The sequence below is a fragment of the Rhamphochromis sp. 'chilingali' genome (genome assembly GCF_963969265.1).
Source record: "Rhamphochromis sp. 'chilingali' genome assembly, chromosome: 3".
Lineage (NCBI taxonomy): Eukaryota > Metazoa > Chordata > Actinopteri > Cichliformes > Cichlidae > Rhamphochromis > Rhamphochromis sp. 'chilingali'.
In genome coordinates this window covers 34,317,391-34,336,552 of record NC_137931.1, presented here as the reverse complement: position 1 = coordinate 34,336,552, position 19,162 = coordinate 34,317,391, and the positions used below count along the sequence as shown (strand labels likewise).

General features: G+C 38.3%; 1 protein-coding gene across 3 annotated transcripts in view; it reads right to left on the bottom strand.

The window, feature by feature from the left end:
* Positions 1-19,162, bottom strand: part of gabrg3 (gamma-aminobutyric acid type A receptor subunit gamma3) — a gene marked incomplete at both ends in the record, with an annotated part of 87,575 nt that overhangs the window by 27,973 nt on the left and 40,440 nt on the right. For all 3 annotated transcript variants that reach the window (XM_080877538.1, XM_080877539.1, XM_080877540.1), the window contains one exon: positions 16,538-16,605. In XM_080877538.1, the coding sequence (XP_080733664.1) occupies positions 16,538-16,605 (68 nt within the window). The remainder of the gene's footprint in view (positions 1-16,537; positions 16,606-19,162) is intronic.

Below are 19,162 nucleotides of genomic sequence, written 5' to 3'. Positions count from 1 at the left end.
AGTTTGGTACATCACCATCAAAATTGTACTCGTTGTGTGATGTGCTGCTTGGGGTCATACGGGGATGGATCACCCTTATGTTATGGTCTGGCCACCCCTAGACGGGCCATAACATTATGCAATGTTTTGGTTTTTTTCATTCAGTGTATAAGAGTTATCACAGATGATGGTGAGTACCTAACTCTTAAGCTTTTGTGTTGTTTGGCTTTTGAAAATTGTTCTCCCTTAGAAACACTGACAAACATCAAAAACTACTAATTTTTCACAAAAGTCCTTTTGTTGTTCTCCAAAAATGTGATTAATTGTGTTTAAAAAGGTTACTATATTCTAAATGTAAAAAGTGCAAGCTACAAGCTATTTAAAAGCATGTGCAGAAGTGCAAACATGAGGTTTTTATAGAGGTTTTTGGTAATTGAAGATAATAAGGGTATTCTGTTCATTTGCAGTTTTGACATGTAGACATGGAAAATGCTTGACAAAATAAGTGTAGGTTCATATGAGGCACCAGTGTAAATTTACTTTTTTAAATACACTGTGGAGAAAGCTAAATATTATCCCATCATTTCTCATTCTGTCCTGTCTGACAGAAGTTAAGTTAGGTCACGCTGACCACATTTACTCTCATAATGGAATAATTCCTCATCAGCTTTTAAATCATGTGGACAAATGGGAATATTACTCCTTATTGAAAACATGCACATGGCTTAATGTCGAGGAATTATTCTGCCACAGTTTACCCGTTGTTTAAAGTGGCCAGAATGCAAATGAGACAGCCACCGGGCTGAATAATGGCTCAGGAATGAATGTACAGCTGAAATGTGAGGCAGGATGACACCTCTGCTCTGAACCGCCTGCAGTGGTTCAGCTGTTCAGGGCCATCTTCCACTAACCTTCCTGTCTTCTTATGTAAATACATCTTTGTTAATGACTTTTTTAGATGCAAAGCAATTTATAGAATAACCTTGTTCTGCACTGTGTCGCCTCAAATGGGTGGGATATGCCTAATCACCACATTCTGCCTATGCAGAGGAATACTTGAAATATAAAACATTAAAATTGCCTCTTTGACCCCTGCATGGAATTATGCATCTATAAGCTCTGCAGTAAGACACGCACACACGAGTTGTTTGATATATTATAATTTGTGGTTACAACTCAATTCCAAAACCGTGGGACACTGTAAATTGTAAATAAAAATGTAAGTAAAGTGAGTAAATTATATTTATATAGCGCTTTTCACAGATAAAAATCACAAAGTGCTTTACAACACAAGAAATGGAAATATAAAACAATGTAACAGTAAATAAAACAGCAATGCAAAACAATAAAAACACCATAAGAGGAAATTAATCAAATGCTTTTTTTTTTTTAAATAAAAATGTCTTCAGCTGTTTTTTAAAAGAATCAATGGAGTCCGTGCAGCGTAGAGACAGTGGAAGAGAATTCCACAACCGTGGTGCCACTGCCAGAAAGGCCCGATCACCATGAGTTTTAAAACGAGTGTGTGGTACCACCAGCAGTCTCTGATCTTATGACCTTAAAGCTCGAGACGATGAATGTGGTTTCAGCAGGTCAGATAAATACTGGGGAGGTTGACCATGTAGGGCCCTAAAGGTTAGAACTAAAATTTTAAAATGATACCTAAAACTTAAAGTGAAGGGAGGCTAAAACAGGATTTTTTGTTAATTTAATCAACACCCAACTGGCATTTCTGTTCAGCTGGTTAGCTTTTGTGTGTAGACCGTGTTTCAAATAAAATAGGGCAACTTAGGTAACATTAGATGAATACATAAATCTTGCTTCTTTGTATACTATTATCAAAAGTTTGAGGTCAGGCCTTATTATGGGAGTTTCTCAGAAAAGGTGAACAAGACTTGACTTTTAACTGGACATTAAAAGGCAGCAGTAGAGCTGGCATGCTGATATGTGCCAACATATGAATATAGAATTGAAAATATAGAATAATGGATAGAATAAAAGAAAAATGAGAGCAAACTGCATTTTCACCCTTGGGTATTCATCGACTTTATTCCAAAGATTGTGGTTGCACTATTGGTGCCCAACTTCAAGTTCTTCAAGGATTATAAAGTCTATATTTTACTTCACATGAACTGAACTGAAGCACTTTCAGAACAAGTATTTCTTCTGAAAATCACAAATAGCTGTATCTTTCATTCTTGCCACATCCTTGTTTTCAACTACCTAGCAATTACCTGCCTGACTAAACATCGTCCTGCTAAAATCTGTAGCCTTTTAGAGTTGTATTGTTAATTTCCAATTCGTAAGTTCAGCGTGGGTCACTGCACCAAGAACGATAAACTAGGGCAAAGTGTACAGCTTCAGCCCTGCAGTGTGAAAGCTGGCACTTAATGATTATGCAGAAAAAGGCACAAAGTACATACTGTATCTGTCCTCTGCTTTGAGTCATCTTGGCACTCTCCTTCCCGGCTAAGGGTTTTCTTCTTGTACTTATTAAAGGCAGCAAAAGGTTACATGTAAGAAGGAGGCTAACTTTATCATCCATGTGGTAGGGCCTAGTGCTCAAAGTGCACAGATACAGTAGGTGAAGGCTGAAAACCAAATAATTCACACTTAGATTCAGTTTAGATTCGGGGCACGCGTGATCACAAGCATGTGATAAAACTGACTGCGCATACTGTTCTGGGTTATCTGGTTTTCACCAGATCTTTGCCATTTCTTGTGGTGTTTTCTGGACGTGTTCCCTGTCTCTGTCATCATTTTAACTTGAAGTGTAGTTTCTCATGTGACTTTTGTTTATCAGGTTTTCAGCAAACATCACAAGTTCATTCCCGTGTCTTCATCTGCATTTGGGTCAACCTCAACACATTGACGTGGTATGCAAACCTGTTTCTGCCTCACTCCGTTTTTTTTCTCCCACTGAAAGAGTCTGCTGAACGTAAATGGACTGAGGATGGTTTTAGCATGGATCGCTAGACCACGCAAACAATGGTTGTTGTGGTTTATTTTGGTTATCATTCATGTTTCAGAGTTGAGTTAACTTTATCAGCCCACAAAAAAGCTATCCGGTGTTTCTGTCTTTTAGTCTGCTTCAGCCAATTAAAAAATATATATTTCAAACCTTCTGCTAACACTCAACAGCCTTAAGTCCTCTGAACATTACTGATCATAATGGCCAGCATATCCAGTTAGCAGAGAACTTATCAGATACAGGTGACACTGGTAATGAATTAAGATTTTTAATTTCATCAACTGCCCAGCTACAGCTGATAATTCTGAGACCACATCCCAGCGCATGCATTCCTCCGGTATTCCTGCATGAAACTACAACCTGCCAACATGTGACTCGTCCCTGAAACTTGGACTAAAACCAGAGAAAAGAGAAAAAGGTGGACCAGTTCTGCTTTTTTTGACCTTTTCTGTTGAGTAGCAATGGTGGCTGCCAGTATTTTTGTTACTTCCTCTTAAATAAGGTAGTTGTTGACACCACACAAATGATCAATGATGAGGTCACTGTATGAACAAATAATTCCTAAGAGACTAAAGCTCAGGTTGCAGACAGCTCAACTTTTTTTTTTTCTACTGCCAAATCTGTGTGAAGATGTCTGAGCTGTTCAGACCTTCTGCTTATGACCAATCAGATGAAGTTATGTAGAGAGAGAGAGAGAGACATTATTTTATACACAACTTCTATCATTGCACAAATTTGAATGCATGTTAGACATTATGACTGTTAGTGCTAAAAGAATATTTTACTAAAGCTGTTAAAGCGGAATGAGGAATATTAACAAAAGACTGAGTAGCAGACTGATGAAGTTAGCAATGCTGTGTGTCTGAATGGCTTCAGGGTCATTAAAGAAATTGAATATATGCCAATAAAAGGTTTTCTCAAACCTTGATTCTTGTGCTGTTAGTTGAAGTTTCTTTCAGGGGAGAAAAAAAACCAAACTAAAAGTATGGATGGAAGGCACTTTCTGAAATACAGTAATGTCAAGGACAGAGAGTCACATCACTGGGCCAGAACGAGACCTGGAAAAACTCTAACAGAAGCTGAAAATACCTGCCAAGTAGGGCTGGGCGATATGGCCTAAAATCCATATCGCGATATAATTTGAAGCACGTGCGGTAACGATATATATCACGATATATTCTTTTCTTCTGTATAACGTATTTTCCACACTATAAGGCACACTTAAAATCCTTTAATTTTCTCAAAAATCGAGTGTGCCTTATGTATGAATTCTGGTTGTGCTTACTGACCTCAAACCGATTTTGGTGTGCAGAAATCTGTTAAAAAATGTTTTGATTGATTCTCAGAGTATTACGGCTGCCGTAGTAAGGAGCTTCGCGGAGTAATCTGGGTCCAAAACTCCGTCCACTTCAGGTCCCAAAGTCAAACGAACGGTCTAAATTCTTTCATCTTTAATAAAATCATCAGCGTTGCTGCTTTAGCAGGTGTAACATTAAGTTTAACATCCATGCATCCATGAAAACAGAATTTATTAGATTTAACGGAGTTAGAAGTTAACAGGAAGTTAGCCTGCTAGTTTCCACCTAAACATTTCATACCATGTTCTGACTGAGAGATTTTTGAAACTAATTAAAACGTACAGCTCTGCTACCACTTCCAACATAAATGAAGACAGGAAACTAAACAGCAGTGGCGTTTGCAGGGTTACTGAAGTTCGACTACCTGGTATATAATGTTGTGCTACGTGATTGCTAGCGACATAGCTATGTTAGCATAACATTAGCACAGTGAAGCTGGAGGATGAACGCCAAATTTTTTTCCACTCGATAAAAGTTAACGTGAGGGATTCTGGTGGTTAGGGACAAATGCAATCGCGTAGCAGGATGCTATACACGGGCCAAACTTCAGTCAGGAGAACAACTGGGATTATTCATCCACAATACGAGGTTAGTCATTAATATACTGCAACAACATGGGAACAGAACAGCTGCGAGAGAATTCAACATTAATAAATCAATGTTACGGAAGTGGAGGAAGCGCAGTTTTTGGCTTTCCCCACATTTCAAAAGTGCTTCATCTCTTTGCTATGACTGTCGCCCGCCATAATTTGCAGATGATAATGGTTGTAGCGCTGCGATGCTTTCGACCAAAACAGGCGCAGCTTGATGACATCATCAACATGCGCTATCACGATAGAGCGATATAGTCAAAATCTCTATCGTTGGCCAATTTATATCGTTTCTATCGTATATTGTTTATATCGCCCACCCCTACTGCCAAGCAAGGTTACTAGGTAGTCGCTGACTCTTAGATTACTTAAATAAACTGTGAAGAACAAATATATTAGAAAAAAAACCAAGGATTATTTATGTCTTTTGATACAGTGGCTGTACATTAACTCCCAAAAACAACACACTGTGACATCCCCAGAGGTGCTCAGACTCTCCCACATAACTGCATCACTGAAACTGATACCTCAGGTTTTGCAGATTTTATCAGACAATCTGCCCTGCAAGAGAACAAACCAAAAACACACTGAATCCTTCCTTCCTACTAGGAAAATTTGCTTCTGTTAACAGTAGGCAAGACAAAGAGGATCCTTTGTACGCACAGGTATCATGAAAATTATGAACACTGCTAAAAACAGAAAAGATATTTCTGAGTTCATTAAATACTAACTGAACCACACGTGAAGAATATTAATATTCCAGAGACCTGTTCTATGTTGTGTTACTGAGAGCCTCATAATTTGATCCTCATGCTGATGGCTTAATTTCCCAAATCTTCAGCCACAAAGTAAAAATAAGAAATGCAACATTCTCTTTGTTCAACTAGACGCTTTGTAACTGTTAAACCATCAGTTACAAAACTGTTCTTTACACCATGGATGAGAAATGATCAAGGTCATTTTGTATTCTAGCAGGTGTGAGCCAAACAGTTACAGTGACTGCAAACTGCAGGGACATTACAAATTAATGTTATGGTGGGAGCTAAAGAAAACCACACGAGCAGGGATGTTGGAGGAGCTCTGCCAGCAGCTTCTTTCTGCAGCAGGAAATGAGCTGGCATAAATACTGTGTTTCTCTGGTCATCCAGTGTATAACAAACAGCTTGTGAGTGGGAAGCTCTCAGTGAGAAAAGCATTGTTGGCTTTTGTTTGGCAGGAATTCCTTGTTTACAGGAGGCTTCCTTGGACACTGCATTCCCAGCAAGTTCTGTATTAACACAACTACTTTATGATTACAAAGATTTGGTCTTCTCTGATTAAGCATATTGTTCACTGCTAACAAAAACATGTCTCAGAGCTTTGCTTTTTCTGATTAGCTCCTTCTTGCTGTGCTTCACTGTCACTATTTTCAAATTAAACAGCTTACTGGAAATCGGTCCCCATTTAGATGCTTTCCTTTTCAACACCTTTTCTCTAAACCACATGACCCTGATTGTTTTACACTCGGCATGGGGTCTGTCCTGGTCTGTGTTTTCTGTTGGGTTCTTTGTGCAGTGTTGTGCTGCCTGTGCTCGCCTGCATTTGTCTACATGTTCACTATTATTGGTCTTTGGTTTCTTGTTAGTTTTCTCTTGTTGTGGTTTTACTTCATGCTTTTGTTCCTTTTCCTCTGCCCAGCCAGACCCCAGGGTTTTTGTCAAATGCTGAAAATATATAAATAAATAATATAACTTACTTTAATTAAATATATCACAAGGTAACCCTAACCCAAAGGAGAATTTACAAGTGCATAATGTTTAGATGATCTGACTGAACTAATTCTGGCTGCTGGTTAATGTGATGATGGTTGTTCTTAACATGAGTCTGAAAATACAATGTACTGAAGTTTATATAATAAACTATGAAATATTTATAGAGCACAAAATTGCAGCAGTTGCCTCAAGGCGCTTTATATTGTAAAGACCCTACCCCTCATAATCTTGATTTATGCACTTCATAAAATGCTGATTTTATTGCATTAAATACCTTACACAAGAAGCACATTTCTTTGGGACTGACATGCAAATACACTAAATTATGACCATAAACCAGCACAAGAGGAACATTTGAGAGATCCAGGTGTATGACACATTGGTGTATGGTATTCTAATTCGGGAGCATCAAACACATGGCCCTGAAAAGTCCAGTCTGATCGACTCTTTCACTTAGGAACACATGGAAATTACCATGTCAGTTTACAGTTTACCTCCGACAAAGTTTTCACTAATGGAAAGACCATTACTTGGACAAAAAAAACTGGAGGAGCAAATCAACAGTTTAAAATAAACAACTTATGGAAAAGAAGTCTGCTTATAATTATAGGACAAAGTCCTGGTAACAAGCTGCCAGTGGTTTTTCCGTAATATTAAGTCTTCAATTCTTAAAGTTTAAGCCCCAAAAGCTTTTCTCCTCATGCTGTCTTTAATTCATTTCAGCAGCATTTAGATCATGTAGAAAACCACAGAGGTATTATTGAAATTGTACTTTTTAAATATAAAAGTTTGTTTCTGTTTGAGGTATGGCTGAGTCTTGCTGTAGTGGGCATCGGGGGGATAAAAGCAATTCTAACTGTACTTTTCATCAACTGATTAGCGCCGCTTGGTGATTTCCACCCACCAGGCTCAGGAGAGCAGTTAGGAGCTCATTATATCTTAATACAGCACAGTGAGGTAAAGAAGACACGACAGTCACTTGTTTTCTTTTCAGAAATAATATGATCACCTTTTAATAAAAAAAAAAACCCCTTTCTTTAGTGTATATGCATATATAATATAATATAATACAGTACTCTGAAAAGCATTAACCTTCCCTCTAATTTCTCATTAAACAGATTTTAATATTAGACAAAGATAACCCGAGTGAATACAAAATCTCTTTTTTAAAATCATTTATTTTATTAAGGAAAAGTGGGTTATCCAAGCCTGCCTACTCGTCTGTGAAAAAAAGAAACATGCACGTGTTGTGCAACCCTTGGCAGCAAGAACTGCAATCAAGTATTTGTGATATCTAGCAACGAGTCTTTCACATGCAGGAATTTTGCCTTTGCAGAATTGTTTTAATTCGGCTACACTGGAGGTTTTTTTTAGCATGACCATGTCATGTCGGTGTGTGGAGAGAGAGAAGAGGGGACCCAAATGCAGGATTCGCAGGCTGATTGAGGATGTGGACGGTGTTTATTATGAAGACAGAATGAACAGAACATGACAGATTGCACTAAACTGAATGACTGGACTGGACTGGAAACACACGCGGAACCAACAATGATGAGACAAGGAACTAAGAGAAACCGAGGGCTTAAATACACTGGATGACGAGAATGATTAGAAACGGGTAAGAACACAGCTGAACTAAATCGAACTAATGAGACAATGGAAGTAGAACTTGGCGTAATGCACACAGACAAAAGGCTAACACAACAAAACAGGAAACATGCATGTAAACTAAATACTGACAAAAGTCCAAACAGAAAACACTGACAGAACAGCCTGTTTAAGGTCACGCCAAAGTATCTCAGTCTGATTTAAATCCAGGCTACTTCACAACCTTCATTCGTTTTTTGTTTTGCTTTTCTTTTTAGGACCTTTTCCTTCACTATTTTCTGGTAGAGAGGGGAATTCTGATGTTCCTTTTCCTGCTGCCGTTACTTGTATGATATGACGGGACTCAAACCTTCCAGAAACTTCAGCTTTTTTCTCATCAGGTCACAGAAGATTTTCCAAAGATCTGTTATTCAGTTTCTTTAGATTGCGGGACGACATGTTGCTTTTTGAGATCTTTTAGCCTACTTCACTTTGTCAGGCAACCTCCGTTTAAGTGATTTTTTTTCTTTATTCGACAGGTCAGGCAGTAATCAGGTCTGGGTTAATCACAGTTAATTCATGATTTAACAAGAGTGAGCAATTATTTTTCCACACAGTTTCCCCCCTAATTAATTAAATGATTTAAAAACTACATTTTGTATTAATATTTGTTTTCTTTGTCTAATATCAAAATTTGTTTAATCTGAAACATTTAATTTGATAAATATGCAAAAAAAACCAAACAAAATTTAAAATTAGGAAGCAGGCAATAATTAACTTTTTCACAGGAGTGAATATATATAAACTCATTTCCAGCACCTTTGTTTAGCCATTACATTCAGCTTTTAATAATAGCCGGAATACATACAAAAAATGAATAATGATAATAAAAAATGTAATAACTTTTAATTTCTCTTCAGATTTGGGTCGAATCTGAATACTCTGTCTTTAAAGTGGACGTGGAATTTTTAGTCCTTATCTCCTGACACAGTCGTGCATGTTTGAAGAGTCTGTTCTTTAGTTATTACAAGTCACTTTTTAAATGAAGTTGTTCAAAGTGGAACTTCATTGTGTTTGCAAGACAGGGTGAACTTTTGGTACTGTAATTAAATCTTACATGTAGAAGTCCTTGTCCTGTCCTCACTTTTTCATAGCAGCTGGGACATGACATGTAATATATTATCTTTTGTGGACTCGCTTCCTTCTGACAGGTTTAGAAGACAGGCAATTTATCAGGTATACTATTTCCTCAGGAGATTCAATAAACAGCCTACAAAAAGCTGTTTTTACCAGCAACATGAACAAGCTTTTAGTAAGCACACTATTAATCAATGTTAGACAAACATTTAAGTGTTTTCTGTAAAGATGAAAGTTTTTTATCTGTTCTCAGATAAAACTTTAGTGTGAAAATAATGCCACACATTTCACCTGTATTCAGTGTTAACTCATGATGTTCAAGATGATGACAATACCTGATATCTTAGCATTTATGCCAATTAGCATTAAGCATAAAGTCTTTCCAAAATAGAAATACATTGATCAAATTTAGGGATTGTTGTAAGATAAATAATCTTCAAAGACAGTTTTTCAAATTGACCAAATTGACCTCTTGTAAAATTCTGGTTGACTAATTTCTCATAGACTTCATTTTAAGAATAAAAATAAGCGTTAACTGGAAAAATAATAATAAAGTTCAAATCTATACAACTTGGACAATGTCTTTTAATCTGTGCTTGCTGGATTCATGCGTGAAGAAATAAAATTGTGCTGCTTGCTTTGACAGGAGTGACTTTGGTTGGCAAACCTCTGAACGCAGATACAGATACGCACAAACTATGCTTGAATGGAAGAACGTTAGCATCTCGGTATGAATGTTTGAGATTCAGAATGAAGGGTTTCATTTTGTCTCCGGCAGTACTTCGACTTCACGAGTTCTACGTAGGCGCTGCCAGCTTTTCGTCACAGGACTAGGCATAATGTATAAGGGAACAAATGAACACTAATCGGGCCATTGTTAAAAATGTCACCACAGGTGTGCAGAAAAGTCTTTGACATGTGAAAACGGTCTGCTGAGTTTCGTCAGAAAGGAATTAATCACCACCTGTCTCTTGGAGAAGTCATGGCACCCTGAAATAAACGTTGCATTGTAATTAGAACCAATACAAGTATGACAACTGATGTGACCACATGAACTGCTCTGTGACTACACGATTTACAATACTGTAAGCTGGTTGCACAGCAGAGACGGTGCTTTACAGCCTATAGAGCACTTTATAAGCAGTAAAGCTGATTCAAGGACAAATTACATATTTACAAATTAAATACTTATTTGATCCCTTGCTAAATTTGTGCATTTGCTCACTTACAAAGAATCCAAAGATCCAAAAATAAAAATTGAGAAATTTTATGCAACTTTTGCATGTCATTGAGTTGAGAGAAAGTATTTGATCTCCGACAACCCAGTCAGAATTCTGGCTCTCAATCAGTCAATTAATTATAGATGCTCCTGATCATTTCATTATCTGCATGTACGACACCTGTCCATAGAATCAATTTCTTCCATTCAAACTTCTCCACCACCTGGAAAAAGCCCAAAGACTGCCTCACATCAGGAACAAGATTGCAGACCTGCACATGGGCTACAAGACCATCTGCAAGAAGACTGACAAGAAGGTGATAACTGTTGGTCATTTTATATTTCTCCTATTTCCAAATAATGTAACCATCAGTTACCTTCGGTCTGCAACTCCGTCAAAGATCTTGCCTCTTTGGGTGAAGATAAAAGGCAGTTGATCAGCCCAACACTACACAGCAGTTGAGACTGCAGTCACCAAAAACATCGCTGGTAACAAAGTATGCTGTAATTGAGTGAAATGCTGCAGTGCAAAAGAAGGCGCAAAAGAAAATGAGCGCACCGCACAGCTTTGTATTCAAGCTGTTTGGCGTCAACTTGACCCACTGTGTTGGGAGGAAATGGAAACATTAGGTTTGGGGCTGTTGTGTTTGATAAGGAAACAGGGCGTCTTCACTGCATTGGGGAGACCAATGGACAGGGCCATGTACTGGAAAATCTTGGACGAGAACCTCCTTCACTCAGCCAGAAGACTGAAAATTGGTTGTGGATAGATTTGCCATCATCACAATCACACAAAACATACCACCAAATTTATAAAGGAGTGGCTAAAGAAGAAGTAAATTAAGGTCATGGAGTTGCCTAGCAAGTCTCCAGACCTCAGTTGCCAAGCGGAAGCCAAGAAACTTGAATGATTTAGAGAGTTTCTGTAAAGGGGAGTGAGCCAAATTCTCTCCCAAGATGTATGCAACCCTGGTGACCAACTACAAGAAAAGGCTTACCAACAGGAGTTTCTCCACTAGGTAATAAATCATATTTTGTTTCAGAATCAAATATTTATTTGTAAATGAATTTTTAAGTTTTATGAAATACATTTTTCTGGATTTGTGGTTGACATTCTTTCTCTCGCCAATAAAATGAAAGAACCATAAACTTTAGAAACTGTTCATTTCTTTGTTAGTTAAGCATACTCACAAATTAAGCACAGGGTCAAAAGATATTTCTCCCACTGTCTCAAATATCCCAAATATAAACTTCAAGGCTTGCTTTTCATTTACTGAAGTCAGAACATCAAAGCAACAGTGAAACATTCAGCATGACAAAATGGATCAATACAGGAACAAGTAAGCATGTCACAATGATTCTCCTCTGACAGGAGGATTTGGTTTGTATCTGAACACAAGCAGATCTAATTTATTTCCTGCTTTTCTTCTGGGTCACACAGGTCTGTGCAAGCACTGCACTTTCCTCTTCCAGACACTGTGACAAAAAGTAGCTTTCAGTTTGCACCAACAGCAAAGCTTGAGAGCTGTATCAGGTTTGAGGAAAACGCTGATGTCTGCAGCTACAACGAAATCTTTTTTTCTTTCCTCTTTTTTTTTTTGTGAAATAAAGTGACTAAAAGCGTCTGTACATTCATCATCTGTGACAAAGTCACTCAAGTGGCAACAGTGATGACAAGGTTAAAGCCCGCGGCTAACCCATGGTGCAACCACAGAGGTGTTTTTGCCTAATTTTGCTGATTAGACTTTGGAAAAACTGTGTGTGGGTGTGTGAAGACTGTTGAACTGACAGCCAGCAGAAAAGTTGATAATGGATGGGTGGAACAGCTTACACATGTATGTTACACATGAGATGGTTTAACCACCCAGAATAACTAAAGACACGTGCTTGTTTTAGAAAACTGAAGCGAGCTAACACTAGCATTTAGCTTTGAGTACATCTGGGCCTGGTTTAGGCTATAGCCGAGACAATACTGGATATGGTTCTATCACAGTAGTTTCATAAACATAGTATTTAGTCTTTCCCAAGCAGGTTTGTCATGGCCACAATTTGCTGCAGGATTTCATCCATCAGCAGCAGTGCATAGCTGGTGGCATGGTGTGTTGGTCCCGGGTTTAACCTCTTCCTGCTGGCATGTAGCAGAGTGTTGTAGTTTTTGTAGAGGACCAAAATATGGAGATGGAGAAGTCCATCCTGTCACTGCTTCAACTCCTCTCCACTTTCACCTTCAGATGAGTCAGAGTTGGATTCTAGATGGTCTGTTTCTACCACTGAGGCCTCCTCCATGTCAGCTTCAGTCCTCAGAGGAGGATGAGGCATCACCTTCACAAATATTTTGCACAAGCATTTCCAGAGCCTCCTGTGTGCTGCAAAGTCTTGCAATCTCCAAACTGACAGCTCTTGCACTACTGACCATACTTTAAGCATGGGTGCAGTGCAAAACACTGTCAAATTTTGTTTTGGTTCTTGCTGCTAAGAGATCTTTAAAGCTCTGACAGGTTACTGATCATTTACTGTTATTGAATTATTTTATAAACCCGAGCGTCACCTTCTAAGAGAAAAAACTTGATGGTGAACATATCTCTCTCTCTCACACACACACACACACACACACACACACACACACACACACACACACACACACACACACACACACACACACTTTAGTAGCAAGGCACTCTTGCAGAAAATAGAAAAAGTGTGAAATGTGCATGCTTTGAACGGTAAAAGGTGGAAAAAATAAAAATTAAAAATTGAAGGCAAGTAGTCCAAAATAAAATCTGAACATAAAGGAACGCATTAGTTAATGTCAAAATAAATGTGGGATCATGATTGATAATTTTCAATGGGGCATTTTTGGGCTTTAGGATAAAATTTGGCCGTTTTTGCATAGCTTAGCTATTTTAAGCTAATTTAAGGAACTGAGGCAACAATTCTAAAATGAAAAACAAAAAAACAAATCACCTGGAAAAAATTATCTATATTTATTCAGCACAACCAAAACAGCATGAAAACAAAAAAAGAAAATGGAGTGGCACAAAATGTCCCCAGGCTCATCTGAGGTGTAACGGAACTAACCGTGCTCGTAAAGAAGACCATATTTATCTCCATCCATCCATCCATTCACTTCCGCTTATCCTTTTCAGGGTCGCGGGGGGCGCTGGAGCCTATCCCAGCTGTCATAGGGCGAGAGGCGGGGTACACCCTGGACAGGTCGCCAGTCTGTCGCAAGGCTAACACACAGGGACAAACAACCATTCGCACTCACATTCATTTGCACATTCACACCTAGTGACAATTTGGGTTATCCAATTAACCTATCCCCACAAACTGCATGTCTTTGGACGGTGGGAGGAAGCCGGAGTACCCGGAGGGAACCCACGCAGACACGGGGAGAACATGCAAACTCCACACAGAAAGACCCCGGCCTGATGTTAGAATTGAACTCAGGACCTTCTTGCTGTGCGGCAACAGTGCTAACCACCGTGCCACCGTGCTGCCCTACCCTATTTATCTACTGGGTTATATTCCTTGTCCCTTCTTTATTAATGAAATAAATCAATATTTATTTACATTTAACAAGAGAGCAAAGAGTAGTTTGTGTGAAATAAGTCAGAGATAGACAAAGCTCATGAAAATACATAAAAAGGAGACTGATTGTTAAAGCACTTAATACAACATTAAAAGGGGGAAAGTTAATAAAAAAGGAAGTGATGTGGTTGTGAAGCAGTAAATAAAATGCTGATTGATTGACATATTTTGCTGTATTAAATATTAGCCTATAGCTGGCAACCCGTAGTGTTGGCATCAAATAGCAAACTTTGATGACTGTTTAGGCAGCAAAAGATCGATAATTTGCTTTTCTGCAATCTCATATATGCCAATGCGTTCAAGCAATTGGCTGAATCAATGTATAAAGAAATTGATAGATTATGTGTTAATCATATCATGTTATCAAAAATGAGAGATTTGGATGGATTTATTGATTGGCACGTGCTGACTGCATTCCTTTTACAATCAGGACTGGAGAGCAGCAGACTGCTGAAACACCAAAGGAGGAGGAAATATGGCGAAGAGGTGAGCCTCCAAAAGACTAAATAGAGGTAACACATTTTTTAAAGGGGCCATTATGGCACAATGGAAGCAGAAGCTCTGAGACCAGGGCTGTGAAAGTTTACAAACCACATAAAATCTCTTGCATGAATGCTTTGTGAGCATCACAATTTAAATAATTTTTTCCTCAAGGTTTTGCTAATGCTGCTTAAAGAACAGTAACAAAGATGAAGAACTAAAATTCCTTATTTCAGTGTCAATCTGTGAACAGACAGCCTAACACACCTGACTAAACCAGTAACAGCAGTAATAGTATGTCATACTGGCATTAGAAAAAAACTACAGTAATTAACCAAACGATGGATTTTATGATGAAGCATTGCAGGCCTTACCTTTGTCCTCACTTACTTCTCTTATTTTACAGACTTAATGCCACACAAACAGAAATGATCCTGTTTTTTGTTTGGCTCAGCAGTTCTTCCTTTTTGGACTAAGCAACTCACATCCCTCAGCTTATCAGACCATCAGTCCTCTCTCTATCTTCTTCAGAAGCCCCTCCCTCATTCTTCACATACACTCTAAGTGTGTTAAAAGTGCCCATCTCTCACCTCTCTTAACAATTTGTATGCTTTCCTCCTCTTCCTACATCCAAACTGATCTCATCCCTCTGATTTGACAGCATTTAAGCCTCTCATGCTGCAGGCTCCTCAGCCTTTGGGAGATGAGGTTTTATTTATTTATTTCATTTTCATTTTTCTGTGCTGATTTCTTGTGATATTTGTATGTTGTCCTTGTACTTTTTCTTTCTTTTCTTCTTTTATATTGAGGATTGGAGGAAACATAAAAGATAACGAGCAAGGCTATGCTTTAAGCAGAATTATGCTGCGCATAATACATGCAGAAATGTAAGGAGAGAATTTAAACTATAAGAAGTGTTACATTTATTTATGCAAGTTTTGGAATAAATGTCAGATTAAATTTTAAAGCCAACATGTTAAAATAAAATATAACCCTTATACTGCACAACAGAGGGGGGGGAAAGTGCTAAATACTGCACTAAATGCTAAAATACTATTATATACTGATTAGATATGTTTGTACATTAAAATCATCAAAGTGGAAAGTTACATATATTCATATGTTGCTGCTTGAAAAGATAACAGTTAGTAAATAACTGTTAAGTAAGTAACTGCTAAATAATAAGTTATGGAAACAGATTTGACAGATAAATGAAGTGGTGATGCTTTAAGATGAAAGATAAAGATGTTGTTCTGCATTTGTTTTGGTACCAGCAGGAGAATTAGACCTATTACGCTCATTTCCCGAGCGCACCGCACAGCTTTGTATGAGCACAGCTCAAAATAATCCTCATTTACTTTATCAGGGACTCGGTGTCTGAAACAAGCTGTCTCCCTTTAAGGTAGCGTTTATCTGATTGGCTGTCCCCTGCAAACCAGCAGGTGACTGGAGCTTATGTACTCGCAGCACTGCCATGCCCCGAGATGACCATATTAGGAATATCCACTCTCTATTATGCCCGACAGATCCATTAGGAGAAAAAAAACAAACTCTCAGAGATAAATATTAATATCATTCAAAATTCATAATGAATTTTGGCCATGTTGTATAAGCTGTTCCAGTGAAATTATCTTATAAATGGTGAGTACCAAAAACAGGTAAACATATTTGTGTTAGGATGGACCTAAAATATCTTTATCTGCACACAGACAGGTAAACTGTTCTGAATTAGTTCAAGTGTCAGTCGCTGACATCCAAAAGTTTGAATCAGCTGCTGAGACACTCTCACCTTTCAACCTGTGCACTGTGTATTCCTCATAAACCCACATGTACATATAATTTCATGTAGATTAATGGAGAAAGGTCTGACTTACCATATTTATTGAAGAAACTGGCCCGATACTGTTCACGTATATATCAACGTCAATGACAGTTGGTTTAACTGCAGGGGAAACAGAAGAAAAAGGGTAAAGAAAATCAGTGCTGATTGAGACATTTAAAAACCATACCTGCCTCTTTGTAAATCAAAGAGAAGCAGAGCGAAGATGCATTAATGAAAATTTACTGTTCAGAATTATTTAAAGAATGAGCAGCTGCTGAGAGAAGCAACCCTCTGGAAGTTCTGGTTGTTAAAAATCTTTAATGCAGCAATTATGCTGCGTTTTCACCAACGGGCCACAGACTGCACCACAGTGCAGCGCAGAATTACACTTTAATTTCAGACAAAGACAACTCCATGTAGAATATCAGAGGAAAATCAGAAGTAGTCCACTGGGTCTTGGTCCCACTTTTCCCTGCAGGTTTTCACCCTCGCCAGCTAATCGTGAGCTGAATTACACCCGAGACACCAGCTAAATGCAATTAAGTGATAAACCATTGGAGCCTCCATCTCTGACTGGACCAGTGGATGTGGACTGATGTTTCTATATCATATGAAGGTAGTAAATGACAAAACAAATTAAAAATGCCAAAATCTGACATGAGGTCATCAGCACAGGTAGCAAGAAGCTAACAGAGCAAAACGGTTAGTTTGTAAGCTACTAATCTAATCACAGCATAATATAATTATTTAACCACAGACTTGAGGAGACACGTCACACAGTTTTACCTTCACAATATTCCTGAACACAGTTTGTTGCTATTTATATACCAGTGACCTACTTAGATTGACTCGACACGGTTCACCACAGTTTTCAGGTTTTTCCATTAGGTACCTGGTACCAGGTACTTTTTTAGTTCCAAGCGATCCGAACAGGTACTAAAATGTGGCGTTGTCAGACTGCATGCCACCGATTGGCTGGTCAGTAGCATCTCTTAATGAGTCATGAGAGTGTCTCCTTCATGAAAATCAAAACCGCCATTTTTGAAACCCGGCAATGGGAAAAATGGCTTCAAAAAATAGTAGGTACTAATGGAAAATAGGCTTAAAAGACTTGTGTTTGTGTGACTGTGGTGACCTTAATTCACAGGTAACATAAAATGTTTCTCAACTTAAGGAAATCATTAATATAATATTATATAATATGATTAATATTACACATGATGAGGGTTATCTATGTAACCACAGCATGTCAGTGACTGTGGCCTGCAAAGAGTATACACTATATGTAAACAAAGCTTAAAACATCCGCCCACTGTGCAAAGAGATGTTGGATTAATGACAGAAATTATTTCAATGTCAAACTTAGGCTCATTTTAGATGGCACTTTTATACTGCTTCTAGGGGCTCTGTAGTCCCATGTTTCCAGAGGGTGGAGGACCTGTTCCCCACCCCCTGGAAACATGGGAAACAGTTATGTGTAAAGGAATGCAGAGTGATGGTCCATAATCAGTGGATGGTTGGTGCGGGCTCTTGATGCTAAAACAAAAGTGAGCAGCTGCACGGTGAATTTGGAGCAGAAATGTCCCCAGCTTCTCACAGGAAGTTTGCACAATGGCTATATCGACAAAGACTATCTAGCAGATTGTGCAAGTGTTTGTGTATGAACTGGACTAACTCTCATACTTTTTGTCGCAACTTCTCTCAGTCTAGCTACTGATCACAACCACAATCTTCATTCATTCTTCACAATAAAACAGGATAACTGTAAAAAATGAACCATATATAATGCAAATGTTCTTTTAAACTTATTTCAACACATTTTGATAAATTACAGTTTGAACTGGTTAAAAACAAATAAGTTGATTAATTTAAATGAATAAACCACAAAATACCCAGTCCAAAGTTCAAATGTTGACCATCATATTGACCTCCAAGTTGGGTCATCCTTGGACGTCCAATTTGTGGACCTAGTTTGGACATTGTATAGATGTCCAGAATTGGTCATGGACTGATGAACCCAATGCACGTCTATCCCACGTCCAGTGTTCAGTGGGTGGTGTTTGTATTTGCTTCTTGTTTTCCAAAATTTACATCCAGTCTAATATTTGATTGATCTATGGATCCACCAAGCCACCTAGAAGGGCTCGTATTAGGTGATATGTATACAGCAACTGATAACTTACTAAATACATGCTAGGCTTTCAAATAAGATGAGATTGGCTGCATCTGTACAATCTGGTAATTATGGCTGTAACACACTGAGCCAACAATTTTCACACCAGGAAGTTGCCTCAGTCTTCATTTTTTTGCAACCACCATCAATATACATCGATACACACATTCCAAACACAACAACTTAAAGGACTTCCTTTCTTCTTTTCTTTAATTAATTTACACCAGCCTGCCTTATTCATGGAGGGACACCCCTGGCTTTCCCCGCCTCTGCTGCTCTCGGTCATTTCACGGACAGGTGTAAAAGTGTCATTTAAACCTCAAGCTTTAACAGCTAAGTGACAGCTGTGACACACTGCTGCCACGAGTGTTCACATTTGCATAGCAAAGAGCTCTTCCATCATTTTACATTACCTGTCTTTAGAGTCTTCATGTCTCAGCCAATTAAATGCACAGCGAGAATTTTTTACACCTGCCAGTCTCCCTTCCAGCATTCGCTTCACAT